The following is a 22727-nucleotide window of genomic DNA, read 5'->3' as shown; positions in this document are numbered from 1 at the left end:
ACGGTCTTTGGGTTTGTAGTTTGGACTGATCATACCACAAATCAAAATCTGTAGATACGTTCTATGCATTTCAATTACTCCCACTTTTTTTTTTTTTCTTTTAGCAGGGGAGGAGTAATTTACGAGTAATTGGCAATACGTTACTCGTAACTTAAAGGCAGGGTATCTGAAACGTGTAGCTGTGGTCTAATTCCAGCTCCATCCTAGAAAATATACATTTTGTCAAAGAGGGGACTTTAGATTCCTGGATGTTATATGAAGTTCTGTCCAATGACACTTTAAACACAGGCAGGAAATAGAACAATTTCAGTCCTTTTTCTCTCTTTCTAGCAGGCTGAGAAAATACGGAAGGTTCTCTTATTATCATGGACAATTTGCTTTGTGCCATACTTAACTGGCCATGCTGAAGATACATAGACAATGTAAAAAAAAAAAACCCTTATTTTTTAAACTGTTTACATTGGAGAATATCCTTCTCCAAAATCATATTGCTATTTTTAGCTCTGTTAGTGTATGGAGGATGACTAATGAAACTGAACATTAGCAATGATCTTAGGCTGCTGCAGTGAATGGTAATTCCTACCTGAAACGTCCTTAAAAACATTCAATTCGGGGACTTAGTAACACTTTAATAGTGGTGTGTTAAAGAGCATTATGCCCCACTCTGACTTTTGTTGAAATAAAAGATCAGACTGGAAGAATTTGCTTTATAGCAGAAGTGGAGGAAACTGCCTTGCCTCCCACAGACCTGAATGAGCGAATGGCTATGGCAGGTCCTCCCCATCCCTCCCACTTGTTGTTCAAATCTTCGTTTCCTTAATTCTGTGTATTCCTGAAATATGAATTTCCATTTGTTTTCTGACTGAGCAGTTCTAATCTCATAAGATAATTATCAAATATAGTCTGGACGAGTTAGGGGAAATGCTGACAGTATATTGAACACCTTGGTAACTTTTCCGAAGGCAAGACCACTCCTTGGTTAACAAGTTTTTCTCTTTCTAAACAAATCAGTCTTGCAAGATATGTTTTCCTCCTACTAAATGCAAGGTCCATCATTAATCCATCTAACTTCTTGGTCTTGGTTGTCAGATCAGAAATGCTGAGGCCATGTGGAGCAAAGCACTCATCCAATCTTGACTACTTCTGCTCTTTCAAAATTTGGGGGTTAACTTTGTGTCAACAAGATTTTTGTGAGTCAGGTATTGTTCTGGCCTTCTGCAACCTGCATAAAAGCATAATGATTTGGCTTATTTAACAAAAATGTAATTGTGTGTCTGTGCCTGGTCTGGGTGGAATTTCTGTTGCTGGTGTATCCAGCAGTGTGCTGGATGGGTATCACGGAGCATGGAACCGCGGCTGAAGGCTCTTCCTGGGTGTGTTTTGATAGTCTTTTTCATGATTGGATTAGGAATGAAAGGGTCCATATTGAAATGTAGATCATCGCTAGCAAATGTCAGAGTATATCTGTTAAAAATCTATGGTGTTCACACTTCTCTGGGAACTTAGTGTGCAGGCTCAGGCAGGCAACACGGCACCTCCGACCCTTCAATGATAAACCCCTCTGCCTTTGCGTCTGCTTGGCCTAGAAACAGCTGACATTTCATGCCATGTGAGCTGGCTGCCTGCTGCGCTTCTGTGTTTGACACGTATTTTCAGCTACCAGAAACTGAATTTAAGAGAAAATACCAATAGTCTTAGCGCATCATCTCACTTTATTGCAAGTGAGCAACGGGCAAGTAATATTGTTTTCATAACAATTCAGGCATACTTCCTGACCACCGCGTTACTACTTAATCGTGAATGGTGGTGTTTAGGAATTTCAAAGGGAAAACACAATAAAATGAGAACGCTAAAAGTTTTTAAAATATTTGTCTTGCTGTATCACTTTAGCCCAAAGTAGAGTACTGAGCAATGTTATATTTAAACCATAACAGTTTTGCTTTCAGTGGTGCTGGGTGATCGAGCTGCTGGTCTACCTCGTTTTATTTCCTTCAGACTTTTGTCACTGCCCCTACAGAAGTAGCACAAAATATTCCTTTTCCCTGCTGTGATTAAGATTCACCATCTCATGAAGATTTCATTTTTCTTTCTGTATTCACTTCCATGGTAAAGCAGTGACCGATCAAAATCAAGTCATTGTATACCAGTTTAAAAAGATAAATTGTCAAAAAGAGTAAGTCCTAAAAGAAAAGATAGCTTTGCCATAACATCTGTTTCTTTGAGGGAAGGAATAGTTTCATTTGGGATGGAAAATATGTATTTATGGATATGAAATTGTTCTTTTGTGGTGCTTTGGTGCATTTGCTACATTCCAGCACTGCATTTTATGTTAGTAAAGGCAGTTTAATGCCGTAAAAGACGTTCTTGTGGTAGCTAGTAGATGATTAACCTTCATAATACATTTAATACCTCCAGGAATTTCTCACTGTAGTATATTGCCTCACTAATCCCTTTTTTTGTTATTTGAACACCTGTATGTGCAAAATGGATGGATAGGAGTTTGCTGTGAGCATTAAATTCATGGGGCAAAGCTCTCAAAAGGGGGAATGGTCAAAGAATGTTTGCTGGGCTGCGGGAAGCTCTCACAAATGGTTTCAGAGACCTTGGTTGAGATTATTGAAGTGTTACAGCCACAAACCAATGTTCTCAAGAGGAGAGGTGGCCATGAAAATAGCTGAGGACTGGTTTTGGGAGGAGAAGGCTATTGGTAGTTGGACCATTGTGGAGAAAGACTTGAGAGCACGGCTAAGTAAAGCATGGCAAGTTCGATGGACATAAGCTTTGTGACATTGATTGACAGAATTGTCTTGGGCCTGAGCATGTCTTGATGCCTATGGATGGGATACTCTATGGTCAGAACAGGCCAGATGAGGAGACAGAGGCACAAAATCAGACACAACTACACTGTTTGTTTGGTGAGCTACCCAGGGCCCAGGAGAACAGCAGGGCAGAGAAGTGCGTTGGCACCTCCATTAAGACTTTCAGGCTTTCAAGTGAAGTGCGTAATCTGTCCAGAAATCGTGTATTGCCAGTGGGAGGCTGGAGTACCTGTGTTTATTTAAAAGACCTGGCTGTGCTCACTTTTTAATGCATTGGTCTTTTTTCTTCTTTCCACTGTTCCTATTTATCTAATCAGAGCTTCTGTGTGGTAGACCCAGGCAAAATAACTCTGAAGCCGTGTAATTACTGATCATGTGGCAGCTAGAGAAGGATTTACGCTGTTCTTGTTGGAATGATTTTAACTGAAAGGCAGCAAACTCAACATAGACAGAACAACAAAAAAAGGAAAATTTATTACACTTGGCTGCATTTGTTGTTGTAGTGAGTGGGTGTGAGAGAAATATTTTCATGATTAGCCTCAGATTCAGGGCATGGCATTGGATCAGATGGTTAGTAATAAAGTCTATCTCGTGTCCAGTTACTATGCTTACAACATTGGTTGACTACAATTAATAACTTGTTCCAGTGCATAAAACTTCATTGTTTCCATTCCCATTTTGTTTCAAGTCTTTGCTTCATCACGATCGGTTCACTCATGGCAGAACTCCAACAAGGAGCCGGGACCGCGTGGCCCTGGGTTTTGTGTGCTGGATTCATGGAGAGGGACAGCCTGCTCTTCCTGCAGAGAAGTCCTCATGGATGCCAGCAGGGAGGTCAGGGCCACAATGGGGAGCAGGAGGGCTGCGAAGAAGGAAGGAGAGAGATGCCAATCTCCTGTCCCTCTCTCCTGCCAGGTCCCAGATACATGGCAGCACCTGCCAGCTGCCTGTTTGCAGCACTGTCCCCTCTCCACGGGGCCTCTGGGTCTCCTCTGTGGACACCTTCCTGAGTGTTTAAGTCTCCTGGGTGACACAAGTTGGCACGAAGGTGTTAGGTTGCAGGAAGGGACGTGTCGTGACTCTGTTCTGCCTTTCTGTGATGCCCTGGGGTTCACCAAGAATCCATCCCTTTTCAGATGGAAGAGGGTGTCACCTCTTGTAAGCAAAGGGGGGAAAACCTCCTTGGGGAGAAAGAACGCCAGAGGGGACCTCTGGTAGAGTTTCTTGCCTTTCATTTTTTTCACGGATATTAGTGAAAGAAGATTATTGTAAGAAGGTAACTCTAGGATTTTGTAGCATACTTCTGTAAAGCTTGGGAAGATGGTAGTGATCTGCAGCACACATATATCATCCACTGTTGAAAAGACTGAAGAAAAATTTCGGTATTATTTGAAAGATAGAAACTTAATGCCCTGACTCTATCATGCAAAAATATGTGGAGAAAGCCTATTCATGAGATTATGGGAATTCATCAAGCACAAACAGCTGTGAAGGCAGCCTTAAATTTTGAGATTGATGGAATTTTTGCAATGCAGAACATTATAATTACTTAATTTAAATGCTGGTGTGTTTCTGTCAGCAAGTTGACTTTTTGCACTGGTGTCACAGTGTTTGAAAACACTGCATCATATATGGAAGTAGCAATTGCCCATGCACGCCCACTATAAAATGCCCTTGGTGGACCAGAACATTTCAGTTGTTTATCACATACAACAGCATTATGACAGGCTGGCTAAATACAGTAAAACAGAGGAAGAAGAATGTGGATTCATAGCTTTCATTTTTCTGAATTGCATAACTGCTTCATGAAACTAATCTCTTTAAGGAGAGAGGATCAAATTCTCATCTCTCTACGTAGCTGGAGTTACCCCAGCAAATCTGGAACGACTTGGGAGACTCAATCCCTCAAACCCTCTATCTTTGCCTAAGCTTGCATAGCGTGAGCCACCTGTCCTGCTGGAAGCTGTGGGGATGCAGAGAGGGGAATGGGGAACAGGAGGACTGCATCCTTCAGCAGAGCCTTGCTCAAACTTCTCCAGAGAGAGATGTGCTGAATGGCTTGCTCGCACTGAACGCTCACTTGGTAGTTGAAATGGCCAGAAAGACCCAAAAAACCTTCAAAGTGGCAGAAACGATGAGATCAAAGTGAATTGTAAATTAGCCTCCATCAATTATGTCCATCCTAAAAATGACCCGTTTCCTTAGATGGAGAGTTCCTGCCGCATCATAAACTTGTTAAATAATTAATTTTACCAGACTGATATTGATCTGCTTCACCCTCTTTTAGTAAAGTCCTTGAAAGTCCGTACTTTTCCTTCACAGGGAGGAAGCAAGCAGTGTTATTCTAAATTTTGCCTTAGCTCATCATACATTTTACGAGCAGGTGAGTCGTCTGAAGTGTAATGACTTTCTTCCAGGAACATTCCTTTTGTTACGTTCACATGAATTTTTATAATGGAATTGTTTTTCACATAGCGTTCAGTAGTGCTCCTTTATGAAACTTCCACCTGCATGTAAGTCAAATTGTGTAAATCTTATTACAGTATTCCTATAAACGACTTATTAAATGAAGAAAATTTACAGTGGGGAAATATTTCACTATTGAAACTTTTCAAAACAGCAAGTTTTCAGTAGTATTTTTCTTGCCCCACGGCTCTGAACACTGATTCTTGAGGATTTATATCTGCGTGTGCTAATGCTGAAAATGTATTCAAGGTCATAGAAACCATTTTTACTGGCTATTTTAAAATATCCCTAACAAATGGTGAACCAGGTTTTCTAATGTCAGATATTTTTTTTTTCTTCATCTGGTTATTCCAATGTTGATCTTGCATCTTCTAGTACTACTGCATAAGCAATACAAACTTGTGCTGCCAATCTTGATAAAAAAAATCATTGCTTCTGAGATATGGATAAAAATTTTCTTGGCTTCTAGTTTCACTGATGTGTGTGTTACAGCTGCGTGCCTTGTAACTTGCCCTTGATTCAGCACAGCAACTTCAATGTGATTATTAATTAAATTGTAAGACATGACTAAAAAAAGTGTCCTTGAAGCAGAGCTTATAGTAAACAACATATTTTTCCATTCCTTATCTACATAATAATAGTGCCTCGAAAAAACAACAGTAGTTTCTAGGCTTGTTGCAGCACTTCAGCTTTCATCTATTTTGCAAGTCAAACTAAAGTGGGTTTTAAAGTCTGGTCAGCAGCACGCTCTTTGTGGGCTACTGCTGTGGTAAAGCCTTCTCAGCCACCCGTGCCCAGCATGGAGTTACTACCCTTGCCCTCCGCTTGGGAGAGCCTGTTGAGAGATTGTTGTCCAGCTTGTTGGGCTGTCCTCGCAGGTTACTGGTACGCATGCTAAATGCAGCGGCATTTTTTTACAAGGTGAGTAAATGAGCTAGTAAGGAGACGATCATAGGATCTTAAAATCATGGAATGGCTTGGGTTGGAAGGGACCTTGCAAGATCATCTTGTGCAAACCCCTGCCATGGGCAGGGATGTCAAGGATGCACTGATGAAGATATCAGACAAGATATCAAATATATGGGGACTACACCACTCTCCCGCTTCAATGCCTAAATAAGGGGGTGAATTTTTACATCAGCCAGACCTGTGGTGGCCTTTGAAGGCCCTGGCAGTGTTGCTCTGGTGTTGTCCTTTCACCCTTTGGTTTCTGATAGGTGGTTCTCGTTCCCCAGTTGCAACTTTGCAGCCGGCACTTTGGTTGCAGTTGGAGAATCCCACAAATTGAATTTTGCCTATTGCTTCTGTTCCTCAAACTGTGATGTAGCCACTCCGCCACTCCCCAAAACGCTGGTATATGAAGTGGGTTTTTTCCGAATGTAATTTTTGGCTCCTTTCCCACTTGTTAGTGACTGAAATAGTGGAAACGGCAATTGTTGTCACTGACCTCCCTTAGCAGTTTAGCATTGAAAAATTTCCTTTTGTTAAAAAAAAAAGATGGAGGTTGTAATCCAGTCCAAGAAAATGACAGTTCCAGCTCCATTGGTAAGAAGCAGTGGAAGCTGTGATAGACTTTTTATAACCACCATTTCTCTCGATTCTAATTTTTCTTTCTCTTGATACTGCCTTTTTTTTTTTTTTTTTTTTTTTTTTTTTTTAAATGAGTAACATTTTATCAGACCTGGAAACATTCCCAGAGATCTCTTAGCTAAGGGAAAGCAAGACGATCGTACCATAAGGAGACCAGAGGCTCAGATCCCCATGTAAATGCCAGCTCGTGGGCAGGTAGGTTCCTACTGCCAATTATGTGGCACGTGTTTTTGTCTTTGCCATCAACATAACCCTCATCTCTGAGCTGGTACACGCCATGGTAGCCCAGACATCACCCCCCTTGGCTGTCTTTGCTCCAGACGAGCTACAGGTGATGGTCTGGAGGCAGTGGTTGTCTCAGCGTGGTGATCAAAGGCAGTGAAGCTAGATTGATTTAAATAGGCTTTTTGTCCATGATGGGTGGGGAATAAATAACCAAAACCATATCCAATGACTTTGAGCATCTGTTCAAGTGCTATCTGGGGTCATATGAACCGTTTATAACCTGAGGAGGTCTAAGCGCATAGTTACTCATTTGCTGTCTTTCCTATACATTTCCGTAGCAATACTTGATGTTTTTCTTTCCAGTTTACACTTGAATTCGATTTTTTATTGGTAACAGTACTTGTTTCAGAGGAAATTAAAATGCGCTGCTTGTATTTCTATTTGTAACTCACTGATAATGATTAAATTATCTTAATTCGTATCTTAACGTAATCTTAAGTCTAGTTTAACTTAGCATTCAGCTAGAAAATTTACTGTGTCGTGTTCCAGGAATAGTTCAGATTTAGGCAATTCAAAAATATTAATAGCTTCTATTGTGAAAAGAAAAAGCAAGCAACAAATGTTAATGTGCCTGAGTCACTCCGATTGTCTATTCTATCATATATAGAATATATGATATCATATAAAAGGAATATCCTTTTCATTGAAAAGGCAAAAAAAAAAATCCCCAACCCCTATGAAGCAACTCTTTTTCTTTCAAGCTTCCTGTCTAGACTTGTAGTCAGAAAAAATCTCCAGGAACTGGCTTTTCCGTCACTGTCTCTAGCTAGGGCTGGGTGATACGCAGTCCCCTCGCTCCTTTCAGCAGCATCTCCCACCTCTACGTGAAGACTCCCAGGAAAACATCACCATTTTTAATCAAATGTCCACAGGATCCCTGGGGAAAAGAGATGGTTTGCAATCTCTGGAGATGTCCCTATAGTGTTCACATGGCTGAAGAAGAAAAGTGGGAGACAGCAGTTGGTCCTAACGAAGGCGTTGCAATGGTATGTGGGTGTCTGATAGCCCCTATGGGAAAAGCCCCAAAGGGCCTCTCTTTTTGTTGTTTGATGATTGCGTTTGGGTTTGTTTTTTTCTTCTTAATTTTATTTATGTGAATTATTTAGTTTTTTGCTTAAAATATCGAGGATAAAATTCTGGCGCCCTGCTGCAATCGGTGGGAGGTTTGCCAGTGTGTCTAATGGAATTCTATAAATGTAAAAAGGCTTTATATCTGAAATGTTACATTTTACATTTATTTTTAAAAGAAACCCTCCCGCCGGTGGAGCTTTGTTCGGCAGCTTGGGCTTTGGCAATGCCCCCTGACCGCTGGGGCTGCCCAAGGGACCGTGCCATCTGGCTGGGTTCCTGTGCTGTTCCTTAGGACAGCCTTGGTTTTAGGCTAGGCTGGGCTGGGCTGGCTTCTGCACTAGTTGGTGGCCACATCTGGCCTGAGGGAAGGTGGATGTGGCAAGAGTTGTACTGCGGTGCGAGCTGAAGAGGGCTGGGTGGGCTTCTGCAGCTTGGTGAGAGGTCTGTGAGCAAGGGGGGCCGCTGGCTTACGAATGTAAGTAAGAGCTGGGAAAGCCAAACAGGTCGACGTAGCTCCTGCCGCTGCTTCCAGGTTGTTTGGCTCCCCCATACCCAGTAATTGCTGCTTAAACATTGAAGATCAGAGTATTGTAAACCCATCAGTAATGCAGGTCCTTGCCTTGAGAAGAACTCATCCACTCATTTTACATTTGAGTTTCCTTCGTGTGTACTTCAGGAAACAGCAGAAGGTACTACTGTCATTCCCTGCATGCTGGAGACGCCTCCCGGGGCCACGTCTAACCCCATGGGTCGTTACTTGTTTGAGCTCTGCTGCTGGTCTTTAGCCCCAGACCTAACACCAGGAAACATCACACTGTTCCCTCCGCGGCTCCTGAGGGAGGCTGAGGTGCTTCTCTCAGGAAGGTGAGGATGCTCCCCCAGCTCTCCCTTGGACAGCCTGAAGCGCACCATTGTCTCAAGGAAAGTACGTTTGGATTTGCAGGCAGTGCTAACGCTTAGGGAGGCAAAGCTTTTAAGTTCTTGTTTTTGCAGCACGCAGCTGACGGAGTGGATTTCGGGAAGTTGTTTTGACATCATAGCGGAGCAAGGAAGCAAGCAGCTCATTTTCTTTTTCCCGTGCCAAGGTGCTCAGAAGAAAATATCTGAAGTTTGTAGTAGTGGGAATAGGGCAGGCTTTTATCCTTTTCAGATGTGTAGCTGAGACACCATGTCAGGCAGCAAAGTGTGGCGGGGTTTAGTCCAGATATAAGTACGTTGGGACTGGAAATGCTCCAGCAAACGGGGCTCCTGCTACACAGCCCAGCTAGTTTCTTGCATCTCAAATCTGATTTTAGGGTATATTAGCCTGTGTTGTAATAGTTCGGTGTTTCTTTAATTCTTTGCAGAGACAACGTGAGGAACACTGTGCTTGTATAATATTCAACTGCCCAGTGGTGGGGGGTGCAGCATTTTTGAAGGACGTACCCCATCAGCGTCCCCAGGGAGAATCATAGAATGTGTTGGGTTGGAAGGGACCTTTAAAGGTCATCTAGTCCAACCCCCCTGCAGTAAGCAGGGACATCTTTAACTGGATCAGGTTGCTCAGAGCCTCATCCAGCCTGGCCTTGAATGTCTCCAGGGATGGGGCCTCCACCACCTCTCTGGGCAACCTGTGCCAGTGTCTCACCACCCTCATTGTAAAGAACTTCTTCCTAATGTCTAATCTAAACCTACCCTGCTCTAGTTTAAAACCATTGCCCCTCGTCCTATTGCTACATGCCCTTGCAAACAGCCCCTCCCCAGCTTTAGAGAAGCTGCAGCACATCAGACAATGACTGGAATTAATCTGTAAACAGAAATCAGATAGAGCAGGCTGGCAAAACAGATAAGAAATAATTTGGTGTTCCAGAGCTCCTTGGTATAACTGCAAAACAGAAGAGAGGAGAAAAAGAGAGCTTTAAAAAATAAAAGGTAATGGAAGTTCTGTGAGGCGATGCAAAAGCCCAGTGGGTAGAAAGTGAGTTTGTGTCCAAATGTGCATATGCAATGATTTTTTCCTTCACATGTTTTGCTCCAGAGCTTTTATTTGTGTGCCATGTTCTTGTCCCTAATAGCCTGTCCTGCTTTTGGAAAGGGATGAAGGAAGATTTGGTCAGCAACAGCTGATAGTTGTTATTAAACTATTGTTGAGCTTCCATGGGACTGGGTACACTGGAAATCGGAGGCTGCTGTGAAGGGGAGAATGAGGGCTGTGTCTTGGTATAGTGCATTAATGCTGAGCCGACTATGAATTTCACAGATTTGGTGTTTATGGTAGTAAGAGTATGAAAACATCCCATGCCTGAATTTCCCATCGAGGCCAACTGGAGAAGATAATTCTTCCAGATGTCTTGTAAATGCAAATTTGTTACTTTTCATAATATTGCTGTTATAGTGTGACCACAGAAAATCAAAGCAAAGCTATAGTTCCTGGTAAAAGGGGATTTAAAGCAGACTTCTGAGAGAAACCGATTGCATACCCTCCGTAGCCTTTGCGTGTGGCTCCCACCATTGCAGTTTCTTGCATAAGTCTTGCACACACTTGCTTCGTTTTTTTCTGCAATGTTTATTTCCCCGAAAATTCCTTTTGGCTCTTTTCACATCAGGCTTTGCTTCTGACTGAAGGCTGTTGCAGACTGACTCCTTATAGCCCAAGTCCTGTTGCAGTAGTGTTTGCACGGAGAAGTATTTCTGGGAACCTGGAGAGGTCTCCACTCCAGTTGACTGTGGGATATGGGGAAAACAAAGTGTTTAATCCATCCTAATACGGTAGTAGCGTATTGAGAACATCTGTTGTGGGCCCAGCATCCCCTTTCACATGGATTTTCCTTTCTTTACACTTCTGAGAAGGAAAGCAGTGTGGCCGTCCCCTGGTGTTCCTGGGAGCTGGCCAAATGGGGAGGCAGGGCTACAGGCAGGATGGAGGCAGAGGGAGATGCCGGCCCCAGGTAAGGCCAGGAAGCCCATGCAGTTCAGTTTTTTAAAATGCGTATTTCAGAGAGAAGGGTAATAGGAAGGAAGCTAAAAGAAGTTCGTAGGAAAAGGGCTAAATTGTAAACTCTTCCCCTTTTGAGAGCTTAAGGATATTGAGGTTGTGACCTTACACATGATCCCAGAGAGGACTCAACTCAAGATGTTGTTTTTCCCTCCTTGTGGGGTCTCGAATGCTTATTATGAAGAGGAAATGTGGATTTCTTCACTAAGAAGTCACACGGTGATTCTGAGGCTTCCCGAGAAGTTGGTTTGGTTGGGCTAAAATGTTATAGGATCTGTGTTGGAAGTGTTGGAAGTGCTGTGCAGAAGGCGTGAGAGCTCTCATAGCTGCTGAAAGCCTGTACAAGTTGTTCCAGACTGAAGTGGGATGAACTTTAGTAATTATTTCCAGTGTCCTCTTCACTTCCTGAGTGGGAAGGGTGCTTGGAGCAGTGCCCTGATTTTGCTCACAGCGGGAAGCCTTGTCTGCCTATATGGTGGATACCATGATCTTCCCCCATCTTTCCATCAGTGCCTGGGTAGTGGGGGCATATTCCCTGGGCACTAACAGTGCAGATGGAAATATTGGCAAAGCACCTACACCTGTATCATGCTGGCCTGGTTTTGTATTGGGAATGTGAGGGGAAATGGGATTCACACCAGCAGCCGTCTGGATGAGGGATGCTGGGCTGGTGCTGGGTTGCTGCGCCGGAGCGTGGTGCCCAGCATGGCCGATGCCCCATGCTGCAGGATGTATGTGCTACCGGGATGTATGGGATACTGTCGGTGCATCCCAGCAGGGCTGGACCCGGTCACCACCGTGGCAGGTCCCAGAGGGGCAGGCTGCATGGTCATGGATGAGTATCATGGAGCTATTGACGTACCGTCTCTGGTGCTTCCTCCTTCCCGTCCCTTGTATGTAAAAATCAGCCACAGCTGCTAAACGGTGCCCTGGTAGGCTTCACCTCCGACTTTCCGCTTTTCAGAGGTGTAATTACATTTTTCAAATGGTGGCGGTATGTTTTGCCGTTTCCTGCCTTGTGCAGCCCAGCTGCTCTCTTTGCCTTCATCGAAGGTGTGGGTTTCAGGCCAGGCAGCAGAGTTTGTAATATCCCTTCTCCTGTGGCTTTTCTTTCATTTCAGGCATTTTATCTTATAGGACATTGAGGTCGGCATTACTATTATTAGAACATTTTCCAAGCTCTTATTTAACAGACCTTCAGAATCAGTCAAATAAAGGATATGTAATGAGTCACTCAGGCCATCACAAAAAGCTTGATCAATGGGCAGTAGCCCAATACAATCAAACAGGAACTCAGGAAAATGCTACCTCTCTCCACAGGTATCTTTCCAGATGTTGTTTCAAAAAGAGGGGTTTTTTCCTTAGGATTTTTTTTTAGTGTGAGGACCGGGAAGATCCTGAGCTGAAATCTGCTCAAACCCTATAAAAATACTTGTCCATACACGTAATGAATTGGTCTCTGCTTTCAGCCTTCCATTTTGTTTATATTTTGTAAGTATTTGTGGTCCAGCTGTTATTGCTCTGTATAAATAAGAAATTAGTGAAATATAATGGAGTTTCTCATCAGATACCCTCCAGAATGTGTTTGGTTATTCTTGCATGTGCCATCTGTTTTTAACAAGAAGGGCTTGGATTAATCAACTATAACAACTGGTTTAGCAATATTATATTTTCTAAATAGATCGGTATGATAAGTATGATTATATTTGGCATGAAAAGCTGGTAGATCTTATTCCTGTGTATGTTGTTTGTGTTTTTTTTTTTCAAAGGGGAGCAATATTTTTTCCTCTGAAGAATGTCACTATCATATTAAGGAGGCGAATCGTGTTTCATCAGGCGTCCTAAAAATCTCAGACTCCCTGTCAAGGCGACTTCGTGCCATTCCTGAAAGAGTTTCTAGAGCAGTCCTGTATCATATAATTAATGTACAAATTATCACACTGTTGTTTCCTTTTCTTTAGAGTTTCTAGTTGTACATTCCTCTTTTCCAGTATTTCGTGTTTTATTATTGCTCCCCCTTAGCTTTCAAAGATGATGTTAATTTATTTACACTCTTCCTAAACTCAGCTTGAAGCAGATGAGACCCACATGTGAGCTAATAGTTCTAGATACAGGCTATGGAAGAGATCTGAATGCTTGTTTCCTTTTTCTCATTCTCCTATGAACCCACATCGAGTATTTTTCCATGATTCATCATATTAAATAAAATAACCAATTGACTAAGAAGTAGTCCATTTGTGTTAGAGAATTTCGTTGAACATGAAATAAAAATGAGGTTCACTTTCAATGAATAATTCCAGCTGGAAAAACAAGGAGACACATTATTGAAAAGTCAAAGCACATGAAATGTGTCCTTATTGATTTCACAATACAAATACCACTTGACATTGGATATAAATACGCTTTTATTGTGAAAAGAGTGAAAAGTAGCCCCTAATCTCTTATGCGAAGGAATGGGGATGTGTAAGTTGATGAACTGTTTGTTTTAATTTATCGTGATATTGATGCTGGGCGGTCCTGTCAGGAAGAAAACTGAAACAGTTTCTGTACAAGAAAATTGTATTTTCTGCAATTTTTCAATTTTCACATTGATTCAGAAAAAGCAGCTTATGGCATGATAGAACAATATTCTCTGCTTCGCAGTGCTGTAGGGCATCAGAACTGTATTGCTCTCATCACTTTAAGTATATATATCTAATAAATAATATATATGTAAACAGGAACTGTTTAATGTGCTGAATACTTACGCCTTTTTATTGCACGGCATAAGACAGTGTCCGTTTCTTCGGGAAGCTAGGGCAGAGGACACAGCCCCTCAGAGGCTCGCTTGCCTTTACAGACAGGCAGAGTCACATCTTGCGGGCACACCTGCAATGCACAATGGTAATGGAAATATGCAGGGGTTTTTATACATCTGCTGTGCGTTCTGGATAATTCCATCGCTGTTCCTGCCTGTGATTTCTGAGGACTGAAGAGTCTTGTGAGATTGTTGGGATTTGATTAACAGCGTTGAAAGTTTAAATATAATGGTAGATCAGATATTGAGATAATTATGGAAAGAAATGTGTTTAAAGTCAGATAAATACATCTATGTTAAAAGGTATTTCAATGTGATGGTATTTTGTCATTCAATAGTGTTTTATTATTATGGCTTCTAATCGCCGCATTTTAGATATGAATTATAGCACAAGTACATAAAGTCAGCTGTGAAGGATCTGGGTTTTGAGGTCCTGTTTCAATCTAGGCAGAGTGTAGTAGTTTTACTGTACACGTAAAATGAAAAGTGCATGGTTTGAGTCTTCAGTGATCTGCATGTAAATGGCTTATTGCAATCAGTATGGCTTCATGGATGTGCTATTTGCAGGATACCCTCCACGAACTGAAATATGGAAGTCCTGGGAAAAATGTGTTTATGTAGGACAGAAATAGAAAAGGAGTGTATTCATAGCTTCTGCTGGAGAAGGAAAACAAACCATTTGTGCACTGGTGAAATGACTGGATCATATTCACATTTTGGAGGGGAAAAAAATAGATAACAAACAGTAATTTGTGTTTTAAATCTCATTGCATTCAAAATGCACCCAGGTTAACTTTCTGTTAACTTTAGCATGTACTGTTAAAGTGATAATTTCTTTAAAGGATGAGAAAACATGGCCCTATTCTTACAGCAAATCAGCATACCTTATATACATATACCCCCCATATATATGTACATACATAAATATATACATACTTAACCTTATGAAGAACGGCTGAGGGAGCTGGGGTTGTTTAGCCTGGAGAAGAGGAGGCTGAGGGGAGACCTTATCACCCTCTACAACTACCGGAAAGGAGGTTGTAGAGAGATGGGGGCTGACCTCTTCTCCCTGGTGACAAGTGATAGGACGAGGGGAAACGGGTTCAAGTTACGGCAGGGGAGGTTTAGATTGGATATTAGGAAACATTTTTTCACTGAAAGGGTTATTAAACATTGGAATAGGCTGCCCAGGGAGGTGGTGGATTCACCATCCCTGGAGGTGTTTAAAAAAAGGGTAGATGGGGCACTTAGGGATGTGGTTTAGAAGTGGTTTTTGTCAGGGTAGGTTAATGGTTGGACTTGATGATCTTAAAGGTCCCTTCCAACCTCAGCAATTCTATGATTCTATGATTCTGTGATATTGGAAATGCTATTGATGTTAATGCTTCTGACTACTGAGGTAGCCAAGAAACAGTGTTATTCTGGTATTTCATTACTTAAAAACCACTATGGGATCGTTCAAAATCCATCTGCAGACTCCTGCTGCAAGTGAGAAAGGGAATACGGTTCTCACTTTACCATTTCCATATCGTCGAGTGCTTTGTTTTGCAACCTTAACTTTCCCTTCTTAGGGTTTTTTTTTAAAAAAGGAAATTAAAAAAAAGTTTTAAAACAAAATCTTCAATCCACGTGGTGAGAATTAAGTTAAATCCAAATGGTAAAATTCAGAGCCTCTGTACTGTATTCATTTTAATGCTTCAGCGTTTGTGACAAGCTGTGAAGAAATGAACCTCCTGCCTCTGCAGGTTACGCGTTATTACTAAATGAGCCAGCAATGTGCGCTCGCAGCGTTTTGAGCTTTATAGTGTTTGCAGCAAGATTTTCTAAAATCAGTCACCTAAGTATTTTGACAATGCTTGTCTCTGTTGCATTCGGTATACTATCCCTAGGTTGGTATAAAATGGGTGAGCTCACTTCTTCCATGCATACAAGGGAAGCTACGTAAGAAAAAAACCCCAGCAGTTGTGTTTCTCTTGAGGAGCCGGCATGCTGGCAAGAAAGGAGCATTTCATAGTCTGCTTGGCATTCATTACTTCCATATTCCTAAACTCCTGCTTTTATTAATTTACATGTTAATTTTCTCCTTTGACACTGATTACGCTCTGTTTCTGTGCCTGCTTCTCTCCTTAATGTCAGTTCTTGCCCTTAAACATGTTTGACGCATGATTATCCCTTTTTAAAGAGAAGTTCCCATCGCTGTCCCAAAAGGAAATGTGTTGGCCGGATAGTTCAGGAGGTTTCGCGGGTGAATAACTCTGAAGATCAACGATCCTCACATATCTGGCAATCTTTACAGCAAATTAAGCATTTCTTGGAGATGATGCTATTTTTGCTTAGTGTCAGGCATCAGCCTGTTAATATCATGCTCTATTTACAGAGACTGTTGTCTTTCCTTCTCTGTACAAAAGCAACTTCCTTTCTGTCTCATCTGTTTCCACCATTGCTGTCTCCAGGATGGAAGCGAATTTCAGCGGGACTGAATAATGAGATGAGTGAGTAAACTACCCGGAGAGAAAATATGGAGAAGAGCGCCACGCCGAGCAGCCTGACCCTTCTGCCCTGTCGGGTTCGGGTGGTGGAGAAGGGCCGGGGAGAAGGTGACAGCCGAAGCCGCTCCGCGAGGTACCTGTTGCCCATGGGGCAGCACTTTCTGCCTTCGCAGTCACCCAGTTCAGCTGCTAATGGCACACGGGCTCGTTTCTCACCGTGCCGCTAATGGGGCTGTAACAGGCTGTAACAGGAGTTAATGTATGGGTACAGGCACGGGCGCCGTGGCCGGGAGGCGTTAATGCAGGCGACGGGCTCCCCGTCCCAATGTAAAACATGACCCCCAGGTCTCTCTCTCCAGCCCACGCTTAGCACCAGCAGGTCCTTCACTGTCGTTCGAGGGCATCCCCTCCCAGTGGGACGTTTATGACCTGCTTTAGAGCAAAACCGTGAAAATATCTCTACTCCCACACCTTTTGCGGTAAAGTATTTAAAACTCTGAAGTTGCTGTTCACATAAATCGTAAATCATTTGGTTAGAGGCTGTGCGAGCTGGTCCTACAAGCTGTGGTGGTTTATAAATCGCCATTTGAGGAGGTGAGCTTTTCTCCGCCTAAACAGAACTCTCTGTTCCCCAGGAAGAGGTCAGCTCGGAGGACACTTGCTCCTTTTCGTGTGCCTCTCTCAAGACCCAGCACAGGCAGGGTCAGGATCTGCGACCATCGGGGCAGCAATGCGTGTCGTAGGCTTCCAAAATTTGCTTAGCTTCCTGGGTAGAAAAGAGTGCCTGACTGGTCTTCCATGCTGACTGCTCTCTTGAGCCAAGTAGTTCCACTGAAGACAGTGGCAAGTCAAAAAAAAAAAACAAACAAGTGATGCATCTCTGCTAAATCTTTGCAGGATTTGGCGCTGCCTCTGGACCGCGGCACTGCGCGTAGGATGGCGTTCTCCCCCAGACACACATGCGTTGCATATGTCCTCGTGGTTTGCTAGGCAGTCCCATGTGATGAAAAGTGATGTAGTATTACCAGCCTGGATTAGTATTGTTCTTCTGTAAGAACTGACTGCCATGAAATTAAGAGCTGTAGTTGAGTACAGACGCCCTCACTTCGTGCTGCTCAGTCTCCAGATGTGCTGCGTTGTAATGACACTCTAAATGGCAATAATTTACGCTGGAAGAAGGATGCAGAAAAATATTTTCTAAAGGGCGTTTCAGATTTTGGAGGCAGTGCTCCCACAGGACAAATTTTAACGAATTACAGCAGTGGCACATATCAAGTTTTAAATAGAAATCAGCGGGGCTCCTTAGGCTGTCAGGAGATCTGGGAGCCTGGTTTTTGGTCTCCCATGTGCACGGCTGGCCTGCCAGCCTAGGAGCTGTCAAGGAGGAAAGAGGGGCTTGGGAAAACAGGCCGATTTCTTCTGAAAGGGAATGGGTTTGACAATTTCTGGTGAAACGTTTCATGCTCAAACAACCGTCGTGTGCCAAGAGAAGAACATTTTGCCCAAGGAACGATGGTGGTGGTGGTTTTGAGTGTGGTTTTTTTTTGTTCCTACATGTAGATTAGCAAAATGTAGGTGAAAAAATACCTCAGAATAGAAGGTACCATTGCTTTATTGCGCTATTCCTCTTTTCCTCCTGTTCCTCTAACAGTGTTCAAAGACTGTATCATATAAGGGATATAACATTTTAGTTTCTTCCCTACTAAGTGAAAGAGTTACGTTTAGGGCTAGGTTATGTCTGTGGACTGTGCAAAGTGCCTGCAATGCCCTTGTGAATTTGGCTGACAGACTTAATGTTGCTGGCATACCACCGTGACAGATGTACCAGAATAACCTGGGGAGATGTATGTGTGTGCCAGCAGCACCTGCCCCTCCACTTACCGTGTGTGGAGATGGGCAGCTTATTTTCTGTTGCCTTTATTCAGTTGCTTTTTTGTCATCTGAGGTTGCTTTAATTTCAGCTCTCAAGTTTTAAAAACCACCGTGAAGGAGGCAAGTTAGAAAAATGTGGCTTGATTCAGGGGAAAGGTATTGAACAGGTGATTGACTTCACTGAACCATGGCATTGCCTCTGTCTGCCCCTGCCTCCGTTCTTTCTTCAGCTGGTGACAAATGCAGAGGGACGACACCGTCCAGACCTCCACGGTATGTCAGTGTTGCTGTGATCCTCCTTCCCTGGGTTGTTTTTCAAACCTGTTTCAGGTCCCCCATTTCTGTCTGAACAGTGACCTTCACACTAAGTCATGCTTCATTTTCATTAAACTAAGTACACCAAAGCAGCAAAATGAAGCCATTTATTTTCACATTCTGGTTTCCCCAGACGTGCTGTTTAGGAGAAAAATAAGCACCTTTGCAACTGAGGAAAAAAAGAGAGTAATTTTCATCTACATTGAACAAGAATGTGCTATTTTGTATTTATATACAGCTTTCGATTACTGTCATAAATAGTTGAGACAATAGTACATCCATCAGAAAGTATTCAGTCAGTACATGAGTCTATAGTTTCTAGGTTTGGCTGATAAAGCTTTTATATTGTTTTAGTCTTTATGCTCTGTCGCATTAATTTACAGCGTGTTGCTTTCATGGTATATAGCAGCAATCTTTAAGTCTGTATAGGGCTCATTTTTGCTTACCTTCTTTCTCTGTATGCAAACCTACTTTTTTTTGAACTTGTATAAAATCAATTGCTCTGTACGCCTTGGCATCTTGTGTGAGAATTCGCTCCTTATCGCTGTGCTGTAGAAAGCTTTAGGACTTTAATTTATGCATAAATATTTCAAAGGCCTTTGCTCTCCTTGTTATCTGCTTGGTTTACACAGATAAAATGCCTAAAATAATGAAACATTTGGCTGCTGCGAGAATAGGGGCTCGTTTGTAAACCCTCCAGAGCGAGACTGACTTCCCGTCGACGTGGAAATAGGCCGGGGGCTCCTGCCAGCCGTCACCGTTGTTGGAGGGTGTGAGGGGGTGCCCCTTTGGGCTGGGGAACAGCTACAATTAAAACTCCTGAAATGCAGGGAAGTGAGCACCGTGAAGAGGGAGAGAGGCTTTGTGTTGTCAGATGGTTTTCTCGACCACACGTGGCAGAGGGCAGCTGTTGCTGAGCAAGTGCTGCCCTGCGAAGCAGGTACCTGGTTTTGCTTTGTAGGAAAAATGGCGCTTTCTAGATTGGTGGTTTGTAAACTGAAATAGTAGAGGGGACAGGCGATAGGAGACGGGGTTTGGCGGCTTGGGTAGGGAGCTTGTGGCACTTGCAGGTGCGAAGGATTCAGCATATGCTTTGCTTTTAACGAGCGAGTCCAGCCCACCGCCCCTGGGTGTCCGTCTGTCCCTCTGGCTCGCGGGCACACACGGGCACATGCCGCCGCGTTCTTTAACCGCCACACGTCTGCTGAGACTGGGCATCGCTGGTGCCAGCACCATGCTCCCCGGGGGTGCACACATATGCCCACACCCACGTGCTTTTAATAGCAGTGATTTTACTTCTTAATTGGCTGTTCACAGCTCGCAGAGCTGTGGGGATGATGACTAAAAGAGCAGGGGTTTGCTCTATTTTATATATTGTGTATTATTTATATATAATATAAGAACAGGCTGTCCCATGAGGAAAAGAACTCATGAGATCCGTTGCTTCCTAAGTCTTGCTCTCCTCTGCCTCAGCTGCTTCACTTGGTCCCCCGATGTTTCTGGTAGCGCTTCTCCTGTCCTCCCTGTGTGGGTACCATACTGCCAGCATCATTCTTGGCCGGGGGGCAAACCAGCAGCGTACCGCGCAGGTCCCCATTCCATCTCCTGGCTGGCATGTGTACAGCGATGGGCAGCCCAGCGGACTCGTGCTGCACTCGCTGTGTGGGTTTTCCCTCTCTGACGCTTCTCTTTGGGCTCCTGCTCACCAGCCAGGGATGCTACAGAGTCTGTGGGAGCCCAGCGCCTCCTCTGACAGACCTCTCTCTCTTCCTCTGTGGGATGTGGCTGATGCTGGCCAGTGAGTCCACACGCTGCTGCGGGAGGACTGACAGACAGATGAGAAAAAGGACATTAGCCTTGTTTCCTTAGAAAATGGAAAGAGCCGTATCAAACCCCAATTTTTCCAGTCTTTTGTGTGGAGCCTGTCTCCGTTAAAGCTGTAAATGCTCCAGGGCTGAACGCTCTGCACCTGTGAAAAGTGTAGAAGCGTTTGGGGTTTGTTGTCACATCGATGATGCTAGTAAGATGACAAGGGTGTGTGAATATCAGGCAAGGTTGTTTTTCTCTAGGATAGTTTTAAAGGCAAACCTATAGTTAGTGGTGTGGGCGTTTAGAAATTTTTGTGATTTTGCCCGATTAAAACATTTAAAATAGCCATCCCAGCAAGTTAAGTAGAGTTTCTTTAGGAGGAAAGACCTAGCAGCACACACTGACTGAGAAATCCATGTCACTGCTGCACAAAGGCCCAGGTTTTGTGGGAGGTTTTATTACAGAATAGCCCCAATGCTTTCTTTTTTGCAACCTTTAAAAATAATGGCATGCCAGCATGCTTTAAAGTATACCTTTTTGACGAAAAACTACAGAGAAAGGCGTTTTTTCCCCGTTACTTTCCAATTCTTGGCACAGCCCTGAAGTAACCATATTTGCGTGATTTAGGGAGGGGGGTAGCGGTGGAAGAGAAAGCTTGGGTCACGAGTAGTATGTTTTGCTTCATTAATCATTTAGGATTTTCTCGCTTGAAAATGAGGCATCCCAATGTTATTCTAAACATAGTGTTTTAAACATACCCAGTGGTAGGGACAGATGGATGTATTTATGTACATCTATCAAACATATGTATTACGTGACCTTGCTTCAGCAAAATATTTTGCTGCTTCTTTGTGCTGAAGGAAAAAGAGATGGTTTGGAACCTCAGCCTAAAAATTGTCAAGTGCCGAAGATCTGAATGTAATTCTGTGGTTTTGTTCACAGAACTTATTTTTAGATTGTCCTGTCTTCTCCTTGCTGGAGAAATAAATCACAAGTCATTTACGAATAGCAGATAAAGAATTGCAAAACTTCGGGCTGGATGCCCTTAACCCAGGCTGGTGGCCTGATTCTCCTGAAAATACTATAAACTCTCCTGATTTTCCCTGAGGAGGGAAGACCCTGAGGTCTTGCAATGTGTTGGATTCAGCTTCAGGTTTTTTTCCCCTTGCCTTTTCAACTATTTCTTCATTTATATTTTTCCCCTTTTGGGGCGCTGACGCTGCTTAAATTCCACATAGGTGCCTCTCTGAGTTTTTTTTCAGGTGAAGAGGTTCATATACCCCAGCAGTTCCTATGCATTCAGATTTGAAGCTTCACAGTGTGGGTGTCACTTAGGCTGGCTGCATCAGCCTGGTGTTCGTGGTGCTGGTGACGCTTCCCCTGCTGCTCCCGTGGCCTTGCCGGCACCTTCGCTCCTCGCTGGGACCTCTGCTGCTGGAAAAGGCCTTTCCAGGCTGCGACGCCAGCCCCTCTCATCCACCCCCATTGTTGCATGTCGTAAAGTTATGGGGACTCTGAGGGTGGTAAGGCACTGGAACAGGTTGCAGAGAAGTTGTGGATGCCCCATCCCTGGAAGTGTTCAAGGCCAGGCTGGATGGGGCTTTGAGCAGCCTGGTCTAGTGGGAGGTGTCCTTGCCCAGGGCAGGGGGGTTGGGACTAGATGATCTTTAAGGTCCCTTCCAACCCAAACCATCCTGTGATTCTCTGACTCGTGCCCTGTTTCTTGCTTGTCTTAAGTTTACGCTCACTGGGCGATGTATGTCTGTGAGGATTGCAGCCGTCATCTAAAATGAAAAAATAGTGTGTTGGGGCTTCCAGAAAATATCTTGAAAGCTAAGGACAAATAGAAACTACCCAAAGGTATTTATTTTTAGCTTGTTTTGGTGTGTGAGCGTGTCTCATACAATTATGCTGTCCCCTGTGAATAACTTCTGATTTTGTGCAAGTCCACCACACTTGGCAGAGAGAGAGAAGTTCCCGCTGGTTTTGTAGAAATCAACGTCTGGGTAGAAGAGATGGGCGGATAAGCGTGACCATGCGGCTGAGCAGGTCCCTCTCAGCTCCTGGTGCACGTCAGCACCTCCCGGTGGCCCTGCAATTTCTCATGGACCTCTTCACTTCATGTCAAGATTTTGGGGTCTGAAGCCACCTTTTGGAGTGCTTCGGTTCAGCAGCACTGCACTTACAGAGACAACCCAAGCACATCCCAGCTGGAAGCGTCCCCAGGCCGGGTGTCCCTG

At 43.6% G+C, this 22727-nt stretch overlaps 1 protein-coding gene across 2 annotated transcripts in view; it reads left to right on the top strand.

The window, feature by feature from the left end:
- Nucleotides 1-22727, top strand: part of ARHGAP6 (Rho GTPase activating protein 6) — a 343144-nt gene that overhangs the window by 53036 nt on the left and 267381 nt on the right. Inside the window, exon 1 of one of the 2 annotated variants that reach the window (XM_063341543.1) lies at nucleotides 8036-8146. The exons of the other annotated variant lie outside the window; for it this stretch is intronic. Coding sequence (XP_063197613.1) covers nucleotides 8051-8146 — 96 coding nt within the window. The 5' untranslated portion in view covers nucleotides 8036-8050. Of the gene's footprint in view, nucleotides 1-8035; nucleotides 8147-22727 lie in introns of those variants that run through there. 2 annotated transcript variants of the gene reach the window in all.

The sequence above is a fragment of the Chroicocephalus ridibundus genome, chromosome 1 (assembly GCF_963924245.1).
Source record: "Chroicocephalus ridibundus chromosome 1, bChrRid1.1, whole genome shotgun sequence".
Classification (NCBI taxonomy): Eukaryota; Metazoa; Chordata; class Aves; order Charadriiformes; family Laridae; genus Chroicocephalus; species Chroicocephalus ridibundus.
This window is presented reverse-complemented; position numbering and strand designations above follow the sequence as displayed.